The sequence below is a fragment of the Notolepis coatsorum genome (genome assembly GCF_963971535.1).
Source record: "Notolepis coatsorum genome assembly, chromosome: 15".
Classification (NCBI taxonomy): domain Eukaryota; kingdom Metazoa; phylum Chordata; class Actinopteri; order Aulopiformes; family Paralepididae; genus Notolepis; species Notolepis coatsorum.
Window position 1 is genome coordinate 24,854,874 of NC_140179.1, and position 12,196 is coordinate 24,867,069.

The 12,196-nt window shown below is 44.8% G+C and overlaps 1 protein-coding gene across 1 annotated transcript; it reads right to left on the minus strand.

Annotated features, from left to right (window-relative positions):
- Nucleotides 1-10,253: 10,253 nt before the first annotated feature.
- On the minus strand, nt 10,254-11,681 carry LOC311241355 (splicing factor ESS-2 homolog; the record flags this gene model as incomplete). The annotated part of the gene is made up of 1 exon (XM_084330142.1): nt 10,254-11,681. The coding sequence occupies one exon, from the start codon at nt 11,679-11,681 to the stop codon at nt 10,254-10,256; it is 1,428 nt and encodes a 475-aa protein (XP_084186268.1).
- Nucleotides 11,682-12,196: the final 515 nt, after the last annotated feature.

Sequence of the window (12,196 nt, forward strand, 5' to 3'; positions counted from 1 at the left end):
GTATTGCTGAAGGAAGAAGTGACCACATGATCACATTACATCACATTAGAATTACTTAGGTTACAAAATTGTATTGTCAGACAAGAAAGAATCAGTTGTTTTATTCTCTCATAGAAGAGGACATGTAACGTTGTTTTGCACCTGTATGGTGAACCATTGATAGTATATGCACTAGAATTACATACAGAAGCGATGCATAAGACGTTTTATCTCCTCATTTATAGAGAAGAAATGGAGAAAATTGCCTGATTCTAAGTAAAGACCAACAAAGCTGAGGCAATCACAGATGAAAGTGACACTCAAACTCAGATTAAATACAACTGGATCCTAAGTAATTTCATCAAGAATCATCACAAAATGTGCAAAAATATATATATATATTTGTGAACAGTTTCCCATAAGCAATCATGTTAGTTTTATTAACCACCAGGTTAACGGTTGTTAAAATGTTTTTGTACACATTAGCCTTATGTGTAAATCCGATTCCTAATAATTATGAACACAATTTTGTTTTTTCACCCTGTGCATTCTGACCACACAGACAGTGCATGTATTTAATTGGTTTATTACGATGCCTGTATGCACAACGATCACATTAGCTCCCCAGAGTCACGACATGAACGACTGAAGGTATGCCAATATATTTGCACAGCGATAGCTTCTAATGATTATGTTAATTGTTGTTTGATATCAGAGATGAGGACCACTCATTGATATAGGTATTTTGAGCGATTAATAAAAGAAAAGGGTGATATCTATTCCCACATCTCTGATATCAAAATAACACAGACCGCAGTCCAGTCGATCATGTCATGAATCATGTATGTAAATAATTCTATTAATCATGTATGTAAATAATTCTATTTTAAACTATTATCCCCACTCACTTTTACCTGTTCCAAACAATCCTGGTATATTATACATTAATCTCACCCACATTATAAGAAAGAAAAGTGAGTATTGTGGTATAATATATAATGTTCTCATGTAAATATAGTCCCCTCCCCTATATCCCCTTACCTGTGCCCCCCCCTCTCTGTGAAATAAGACACTCCCCTCCCCTGTGTCCCCATTACCTGTACCCCCCCCCCCCATCTGACCTATCAAATGGGACCACACCCCCTCCTGTTAACTATATAGATCTCCTCTTGAGATCTATCCAGGCTTCTTACCTGGGTAATTTCAGCTGATCACCTGGGGCGAGAGCCTCAGCCATTCTCTCTATGTATTCTATCTGTTTGGTTAATAAACCTTGTTATTATCCAAGCCTCGGTTGACTGAGACATTCTTCATCAGGATATCCACAAATATCCCACAGAGCCATGGATACACCATTTGCGTTGCGTAATCTTGCTCATCTCTTCTCCTCTTAGCTCTCTTGTGCAGTTCGATGTCCAATTTGTACTTGTCGAGCTTCTGGTGTACTGACTCGAGCATTTCGGTCAGCTGGTCAGGCGTTAAAACCGTTTTGATTTCAGCCTCTAACGAGGAAAGTTCAGCTCTGACCTTGGCTAATTTGGAGCCTTCGTTATCAATAATCAAGAGCATTAGATCCATGGAGCACTTGTCAAGGATCGAACACCACTTGTCACAAAATTCAGGAGATTCTCTTCCTAGTGTGGGTTCCTTGGAGATACGCAGGCCCCTCGGAATGATGTCATCCTGCCAGTATTTGGTAAGGGTCGTACCATGGAGCAGGGTACGAGTCTCTCTCTGCCGTAGTCTGGAAAGAGACAAGGCCAGTGCCTCTCTTCCTTTGGGTGGGGGTGCCGAACTCTCTGGCACTGGAAATAAGCGACATATTCTGTCACTATCCACTTTGGAATAAGCGTAGCCTTTGTTCTCCATTTTTCAGCGTAAGCTGCTAAATATGTAAAAAAAGAGAAAAAACTAAGGATTGGAGCCGCTGGTCTCAAAAGCTACCAGGGTTTAGTATTGATGAAAATTTGGTTTTGAAGCCAAGCCAGGTTTCTTCAACCAGTGTACCATTGAGTTCATCTGACCAGTCCAGACTCTCCAGTTCGAGGTTAAAGGCCTCGCTAGAGTAGGTTTTGAGGTCTCTAGATGTGACTGTTTTGTGACAGCCAGCCTTTTGCTTTTGCTTTTTGCGGGTACAGAATATCACATAATGATCACTTAACCCGCATGCTATAACCCCTTTATTGGAGATCTTGGACTTGTCAGAGGTCAGGATGAGGTCAATGGTAGTCTGAGTTGATTCACATACCCTTGTGGGTTGGGTGATTAGCTGGCTGAGGCCGTGCAGATCACAAAACCTATTGAAGGATTTGAAGACGGGTGCATCTTTTTGTTGCATATCCGTGTTCCAATCCCCAATAAGAATCTTTTCAGCATCCTCAGCTCCAGCTAAGCACACATCCAGAGTATCATAAAAGCCAGTTTGATCTGGCGGTCTGTAGATTGTGCCGACTAGAACAGATTTCGCCCTTTCAAATAGAATTTCCACCCATACGGTTTCATGGGCTTGAACTATGACCTCTGCCAGTGGGTCTTGGACTTCCTGACGGGCAGACCCCAGGTGGTGAGAGCAGGTAACTGCACCTCCTCATCCATCACGCTCAACATAGGGGCCCCCCAGGGCTGTGTCCTGAGCCCCCTCCTCTACTCCCTGTACACACATGACTGCGTGGCACAGCGGAACAACAACACAATCATCAAATTTGCTGATGACACAGTAGTGGTGGGCCTGATCTCTGCCAACGACGAGAGGGCCTACCTGGAAGAGGTAGAGAATCTGTCACAGTGGTGTCAGGAGAACTGCCTCTCCCTGAACGTCAGCAAAACAAAAGAGATGATTGTGGACTTCAGGAGGTCGGGGGTCAAGGACTACAGCCCCCTCAGCATCGACGGGGCACCGGTTGAGAGAGTGAACAGTTTCAAGTACCTCGGAGCCCACATATCCGAGGACTTGACATGGACCACACACATTGACAGTGTTGTGAAGAAGGCACGACAACGCCTCTACTTCCTCAGGCGCCTAAGGAAGTTCCAAGTCAGTCAGAAGATCCTTAAGAACTTCTACTCATGTACAATAGAGAGCATCCTGACTGGCAACATCACCTCCTGGTTTGGGAATAGCACTGCACAAGACCGTAGCAGACTACAAAGAGTGACACATTCAGCCGAACGCACAATTGGAGGGGGGCTTCCCACCCTCCAGAACATTTACAACAAGCGGTGCAGGGGCAAGGCTAAGAGAATCATCAAGGACTCCAGCCACCCGAACAACTGCCTCTTTGAACTACTGCGGTCAGGCAAGCGATACCGGAGTCTTAAGGCGAGCACAGAAAGACTCAGAAGAAGCTTCTATCCCCAGGCCATCAGGCTGCTCAACGAACAATAAACACTATGCAACAACTGTCATAGTATTGTTAACTGACTACAAGAGGAGTATACGCTACGACATATTTACGACAGTTACAGTAAGTGGGAGTGGCGCGAGAGGCAGGGATTGTTGGGATTGAGGAACCACCTGAGGTAGTAATAAAGCGTCTTGTTTACCAACCAACTGTTCCGTTGTCCGTTAATATCCAAGATATTACATGGTGTCAGAAGTGGTCGAGGATGGCAAAGTTTCAACCACCAGAGAGTTTTTGTTTCGAGAAACCCGCCGAATGGTCAGACTGGAAGAAACGGTTTACACGGTACAGGACAGCTACTAAGTTGGACAAAGAAGAAGGTCCAGTTCAAGTAAGCACGCTGGTGTATGCGCTCGGGAAGGAAGCAGAGAACATTCTCAGCTCTTTTACCTACGGGGAAGAGGAAGATGACTCGCAGTATGATGTTGTACTGGCGAAATTTGATGCATATTTCATCCCGAGACGCAACGTTATACATGAACGGGCGTGTTTCAACCAGAGAGTGCAGCGTGCGGGAGAGCGCGCAGAGACATTCATCCGCGCACTATATGAGCTGTCGGAACATTGCAACTTCGGAACGGCTCGTGAGGAAAACATAAGAGACAGAATCGTGGTGGGGATTCTAGATAAGGGTCTGTCTCAGAGGCTACAGCTGATCCCTAACCTCACTCTGGAGATGACTGTACAAGAGACGCGTCAGAGGAGGTAAAAGCTCAAGTTAACCAGCAGGGGGAGCAGGCTTACGCCGTGCAAGAAGTAGCACAACGGCATAACAGAGGTGCAACACAGAAGTGGCGGCACCCACAGAGAGAGAGGCGCCAGGAGAGAGAGAGTGAGAATGACCACAGGAAGTGCTGGCGGTGCGGCAAAATGCCACACAGTCAGCAGGATGACTGCCCAGCAAGGAGGTCTAACTGCAATAATTGTGGGAAGAGTGGACACTGGGGAAAAGTGTGCAAAAGCAAGCAGGTGAGGGAAGTGACTGAGGGTGAGGGATCAGAAGATGGACAGTATTATTATCTGGGCTCAGTTAATAGCATACCTCAAAATGATAATGAATGGACAGTCACATTAGAGATTGGCAGCTCACCTGTAGAATTTAAAATAGATACTGGAGCCGATTGTTGTATCATAAGTGAAACTGTGTACAAAACACTGGAGCCAAAACGGGTCCTACAGAGGCCAAAGAAGGTGCTGAGTGGTCCAGGGGGTGGATTGAACTGTTTAGGGCAGTTTATGACTCAGACCAGCTACAAGGGGAAAACATACACATGCAGGCTCTATGTCATTAGAGGGCAGAGTGTGAATAACCTACTCAGCAGGCCAGTAGCTGTAGCTATGGGGTTAGTAAAGCGAGTGGGCGAGGTCAACACCAGTGAACAGGAGTTTGGCCTACTGAAAACACAGCCTGTGAAGATAGCTCTAAAGGACAATGCCCAGCCCTATGCAGTATGCACAGCACGCCGGGTCCCCATACCGCTCCTGAGTCAGTGAAAGAGGAGTTGGAGAGGATGGAAGCCAACGACATCATTGAAGCCGTGACTGACGCAACAGAGTGGTGCGCACCCATGGTGCCAGTCCCGAAAAAGTCTGGAAGAGTACGCATCTGTGTGGACTTAAAGAAGCTTAATAAGGCTGTCAAAAGGGAGAGATTCATCTTGCCGACATCAGAGGGGATGGTAGCTCAGCTCAGCGGCTCCACAGTCTTCTCATCACTTGACGCAGCATCAGGGTTCTGGCAGATCCCACTGGACAAAGACAGCCAGAGGTTGACCACCTTCATCACACCGTACGGAAGGTACTGTTTCAAACGTCTTCCCTTTGGGATAAGCAGTGCACCTGAGATATTTCAGAGGAAGATGGTGGAGACGCTGGAAGGGCTCTAGCTATGACCATACATGAGTATATTTATCCAGAACAACTGTTAGAAGTGATGGAGATAAGATTACGAGTATATTGTTTAATATGTAATAGGTAACTGGAAACATCACTGGAAACATCACTGCCTGGTATGGAAACAGCACGGCACAAGACAAGAAGGCCCTACAGAGAGTGGTGCGCTCAGCCGAGCGTACCACAAGTATTGCACTACCTCCCCTGCAGGTTCTATACAACAAGAGGTGCAAATCCAGAGCCTGCAGGATAATGAAAGACCCTCACCACCCCAATAACAGCCTGTTCCAGCTGCTGAGGTCAGGCAGACGCCTGCGAACCCCAGCTACTAGGACAGAGAGGCTTAGGCTCAGCTTCTTCCCCCAGGCCATCAGAGTCCTGAACAATGAACATTGAGTACCACTGTAACACTTTAGCATGAGCGGGCACACACTCAGGCCGCACGCACCCCACTTATTGCCAAAAGGAAAGGCCACTTTAAATTAGTATTAGCAACAGTAACAGTGTATTGCACTACTATTACTACTACTGTTAACTGTTACCCGTTATTGCACACATTTATTGTTACCTGCTACCTGTTATTGCACAATTTTATTGCACACATTTTTGTATTGGATTCCATTATATGTTGTACCAATTGCACATCGTTGCGGGCAAGACCACCCGCATCTCATTGTATATCCGTATGCCGTGACAAATAAAACTTTTGACTTGACTTGACTTGAGGTAATTGGAATGTACTCTCTATACCAGATAAGGTGGTTTTTGAAGATGCTGGGCATTTTGTCAACATCAGTTAAAAATGATGGACACTGTTTATATATGAGGGCTGTTGTTTACGAGGGCAACCAGGGAACCATTGTGATTGCTAGGAACCCAGTGTGTCAACATAGATGTAAACATGCCAATATAGAAAATATCATCTCATCAGATCTGTCATCAGAGAAGAAAGGATGACACCGGAGAGTAGCAGACACTATGAGGAAACCTGTTCCAAATAAAAATTGAAGGGATTTGCAAGGGTCATGTTTAATGTGAAAGTATTGACTGTCATACCCTGTTGATGTTTTTGGATTATATTATTTCCTTTGTAAAATGTTTTTCCAAGAAGTTATCCAGTATGCTAAACCCTAAGTGGGAGTGTTGAAGGCAGAGGTTCTGTGTAGGATTGTTAGTAACTGTCTAACTGCATATATAACTGTTTACACTAGTAACTGTCTAACTGCATATATAACTGTTTCCACTAGAGGGCGCTCTAGGCGGAGACACTCAGAAACACCACCAGGTGGTGAGTATAAATAGAGGTGTCTCCTCCCACTTCTTTCTCTTTCCCCCAGTCTCTCAGTGAGAGAAGACCTGTAGTGTTACTGCTCTGCCATGTGAATAATAAACCACGCCAGTTAAGGCTCAAGATAGAAACCATGCCTCTTGACCACATTATTGTCGCCCTATAGCCAAATTCTGTTAACATACAGCATTATTGTACATGCTATCTACTACATGCCACTACAGAGTTATATGGGTTGTATGCAGTGGATATATATATATATATATATATATATATATATATATATATATATATATATATATATATATATATATATATATATATATATATATATATATATATATATATATATATCCACCGCATACAACCCATATAACTCTGTAGTGGCATGTAGTAGATATATATATCTACTACATATATATATCTACTACATATATATATCTACTATATATATATTAGGGCTGACCCCTATTAGTCGATTAGTCGACTAATCGGTCGAAAGGAGCATGAGCATAATATATATAAAAAAAAGAAATTATAATATATCATTCTTTCCAAAAGAAAAGAGGCCTAGAAGCGTGGCTAACGCTAATGGCACGCAGAGGCTAACTGCCTACGAAAACAAGCACAGAGGCACTGAAAGAGGATTTCACCCATCTAATGAACACACTAGACTAGACAAATATCAAGATGTATCCATCAGTGGACCAATTGCATGCTTTTGCAGAGGACAAGAAGCCTTCAGTCGACTCCTTCAGACATTAAGCACCCCCCACAGCCCAAATGGAATGATAAAAAAAATAAATAAAAAAATGTAATTCTTTTTTAATATTATACTTAATTATTATTTTTTTTGCGACCAATAGTCGACTAACGGCAAACCCATGTGACTGAACTCAAACTGGAAAGAAACAGACTAAGAAACGACATAAACTCCATGATCAAAACTGCAAAAAAGAATTTCATCAATGACAAAACTGAGGAAAACAAAAACAAACCATGTGAACTTTGGAAATGACTCAATAATCAACTAGGCTGCAGTAAAAAACTTAAAACCAGATTCTCAAACATAAACATAAAGACGGACAACACGCTCATCACAGACAAGCTGGATGTAGCCAATTACTTAAAAATGTTCTTCACAAACATAGCCACAACACTGGTAAACAAACTACCCTCCCACTCAGGGCATTATGGGGTAGAACACATAGTAGCTTACTACAAAAACCTAGGGGTCCGCAAAGACGACTTCAAACTGGAAATGGTAACAACAGATGAGGTACTCAAAAAACTGAGCGCCCTCCAACCTAACAAGGCCACGGGCCATGACAACATCCCCTCCAAATTCCTCAGAGACTCAGCAGCCGCCATCACCCCAGTCATCACACATAATAAACCTCTCGATAAAACAGGGACACGTCCCCAAGGACTTCAAAATTGCGAGAGTGACCCCTCTGCACAAAAAGGGCAGTAAATTAGACCCAGGCAACTACCGCCCTGTCAATTCTTATCTCCATCTCGAAAGTCATGGAAAAAATAGTCTACGAACCGGTTGAAAAGTACCTAGCGGGAAAAAATCGAATATACGAATTCCAATCTGTCTTCAGAACATCCCACTCCACTGACACATGCCTTCTCTATTTGAACGACCACATCAAACAAGAGGTGGACGCGGGCAAATACTGCGGCATGGTCATACTGGACCTACAAAAGGCCTTCGACACTGTCAATCACTCCATTCTGATTGACAAGCTAAAAGCAATTGGTTTTGATAGTCTATCAGTGAGCTGGATGCAATCCTACCTTGAGGGGAGGGAACAGATGGTGGAGGTAAAACGGTACCCTATCCCCCCCCCCTCACAGTGAGCTGTGGTGTTCCACAAGGGAGCATACTAGGACCGCTACTGTTCCTAATTTATGCAAATGACATGTCGTCAGCTTGTGACTGTAAATTGTTCTTGTTCGCAGACGACTCAGCCCTGCTGGTCTCTGACAAGAACAAGTTATAGGTTGAAAAAACCCTCAGCTCAGAACTTGGCAGAATCTGCACCTGGCTCGCTGATAACAAACTATCATTACACCTGGGTAAAACAGTCCATTCTCTTCGGATCAAATAACAAACTCAGCAAGACCGACGGCTTCTCAGTTACAGTGGGTGACAATATTGTCACAAGGAAAGATGAAATTACATACCTAGGTTCCATCCTAGAGGCAAATCTTTCCTGTGACAAAATGGCATCCAATGTAATAAAAAAAGTCAACCAACGAACTTGATTCTTGTACCGGATCTCCTCTCTGGTAAACAAGAATACCCTAAAGACTCTGGAAGGAGCACTCATTCAAGGGTACTACGACTATGCTTGCACCTCATGGTACCAAAGCACCTCAAAGGCGCGAAAAACAAAATTACAAACATCTCAAAACAAACTGGTCAGACTACTGATTGACCTTACTCTTAGAACCCACCTCACTCTTTCCCACTTTGACAACCTATGATGGCTTAGAGTAGACGACAGAGTACAGCAACTTGCAATGGGCCTGGTCTACAAGATACACTACACGACCAAGGTACCCATGTACATGTCAAAATACTTCCCATAGGTCAGTGAATACCACGATCACAACACCAGAGGGAGCTCCACAAATCATGTTAAACCCAGATTCGGCTCAAACAAGGGACTAAACATGTTTTGCAATTATGCCACATCAATGTGGCACGCCCTACCCAAAGCTGTAAAGGAATGTGAATCACTACCCACTTTCAAAACCACTCTCAAAGAACACCTACGGGAGACTGCAATTCGAAACTGGACCCTGTAAATGTCCTAACTCAACCCCCTCCAATGTAGAGTAAATTACCAAGTATGGTTTCGTCAATATTCCAAAGTACAGTTTTGCTTGTACAGTTGTACAGTGTCCACCACCCACCCTTCCTACCCAACCCCCCCACCCCACCCACCCAACCACCTCCAATGTACAGCCCCCCCCACCCACCCGCCCACCCAACCCCACCCACCCCACCTACCCAACCTCCTCCAATGTAGTTTCTACGTCAAATGTATATACTCTCTTTTCTAGACTCTTTTTTTGTATCACAAACAGTACTGTATTTGCAAATCTGGTATGTCATAAATGTATAGATGTAGCAGTACTGTCTATCTGTATGTCGTGTATGTCATATATGTTATGATGAATTGAAAATGGGGGACCCTGATGTATACAAGACGAAAGTCTTTCTCTGGTCTGCATCCCCTTAACAATTGTATGTATTAAGCTGTACTGTACTGTACCCATTCTGCACTCTGTTAATAAAGTTTTCAATCAATCAATCAATTAAACAGTGTAATGATATAATAATAATAATAATGGCTTGGATTTATATAGTGTAGGTTAGTTTATTAGGACAAGTGCATGACAGTAAGGTTATGAACCAGTTCACCCCATGAGACAGGAGTGCTCCCAACTCCTCCATCCAGATAGTAATTGTTGATGTTCCCTGGTTCAAAGGACTGTTTTTAAACAGGTTCCTTGGTTCAGAGGGCTATTATTTAAAAGGTTCCCTAGTTCAAAGGACTGTTTTTAGACAGGTTCCCTAGTGCAGAGGACTGTTTTTAAACAGGTTCCCTGGTACAGAGGACTGTTTTTAAACCGGTTCCCTGGTGCAGAGGGCTGTTTTTAAACAGGTTCCCTGGTTAGAAGAAGTCAGAAGCAACAGCTTTCCTCCACTTGGGTAGCTGTAGTAGGTCATCAGTGATGGAGGCCAGATCCTGAGCAGCAGGCGTCCTGGCCTTGGTTGGCGTGGGTGTTCCAGAGGGGGTGAGCGGACCACCCAGAGGAGTCTTACAGCCCCCAGCTCTGTGTGAGGGCGACGGGGTGTAGCTCGCCCTGAGGGCTTTGTCAGTGTATTTACTGGATGTCCTGTTCACCAAACTCTGCAGGGCAGGCGTCAGAGCGGGGCTCAGTCCTTTTGGGGTGAGACTGGCAAGGTTCTCAGTGACCTTCCTCAGGGCTTCCTGTTTCTTGAGGCGGTTTTTGGCTGCGGCTTCATTGGCCATCTTTAAACCCAACCTCTCCCTCCTGCCTGGTTCTGGGATCTTATAGGACGGACCGTGGTTCCTCTCAGCGTACGGGGTGTCGGAGCCGTCCAGACGGAAGGGGGTGCTCTCGATCTCTCCCCACGTCATCAGAGGAGACTCTGCTACACCAGGCGCAGGGGAGGGCGCTCCTTCAAAACCGTATCCATTCACTGTTGGAGACTCATGTGGAATGAGCTCCTTACCGTCCGGTCCCACTTTACCCTGGTTGAACTGTGCATTGAGGGAAGCAGCCTGCTGGATCTGGCTCTTGTTGAGGGCTTTGCTGAAGGGGTCTCCTACAAAGCGAGTGTTCTTGTGGACCACCTCCCTGGGCTTCTTAAACATATTGTCTTCATCTTTAACTCCTTCTGGGTAATACATCAGAGTGTTCTTGGCCTTGTACTCCCAGGTCTCCAGGCCAGCCTTGGTGCACTCTATGGCCTGCTGCTCTGATGACGGCAAAGCCAGGTTCTCCTCGTGTCGCTGCTTGTATTCTTCTTCTGCCTCATATAACCAGGAGTATCGGGCTTTCTCCTTCTCTTCGGCCAGGACCCTGATCTGTTCAAACGACACATTGTCCTCGCTGGTGTTCTTAGCCAGGAAGCGATCCAGACAGGGAAGCTCCTTCTCACCATCTTTTTCTCCTTCCCCACCTTCACCTCCAGTCACTGATTTGGAGGGAGATCCTGCGCGGCCCACTGGCGTCTCAAAGCTGGCCGGGGTCACATATGGCGCAGAGGCTCGTGGCGTAGACTTGGTCAGAGAGGAGCCGTATCTGATGGCGATCTCTCTCATTCTCCCCAGGTCTCCGGTCTCCTCCGCCCCCAGGTAATCCTTCTGGGCCTGGAGTTTGGTTACGTCCGGGAAGAAATCTCTCTGAATTATCTTATCTAAACTCTCTAGAAACAGATCTTCATCCAGAATCTTCCTATTTAGCTTCCCGTCCTCCTCAGTTTGCTGTTGTTGTCTGAGAGCTACTGTAGTGAGGGGGTTTGAGACCAGAGTCCCCGACAGGGCTCTCCTAACGCTGGCACTGCCCTCCATTATGCCCACTTCTTATTATTATCCAACAACGCTAGCTCAGATGACTAGTAGTGGTTCCTCCCTCTAAGAACAACGATTGCACGCGGGTACACGTTTTAATACCCAGTAGACGCCGAAGTGAGATGTTAAAACGGAAGTACTTCTTCTTCTTCTTCTGATTTTTATTGGCGGTTGGCACAAACGTTTTGGTGCTTCTTCTTCTTATTTGAATTTCCGGCAGTGTAGACGCATCGTGGCGTATTACTGCCCTCCGCAATACTTCACAAATACTTCACAAATGTTTGTGAAATACTTCACAAATGTTCTAGAATGTTCTATTATGACATCATACTGTGACATCACAAATGTTCTAGAATGTTCTATTATGACATCATACTGTGACATCACAAATGTTCTAGAATGTTCTATTATGACATCATACTGTGACATCACAAATGTTCTAGAATGGTCTATTATGACATCATATGGTCTATTATGACATCATACTGTGACATCACAAATGTTCTAGAATGTCT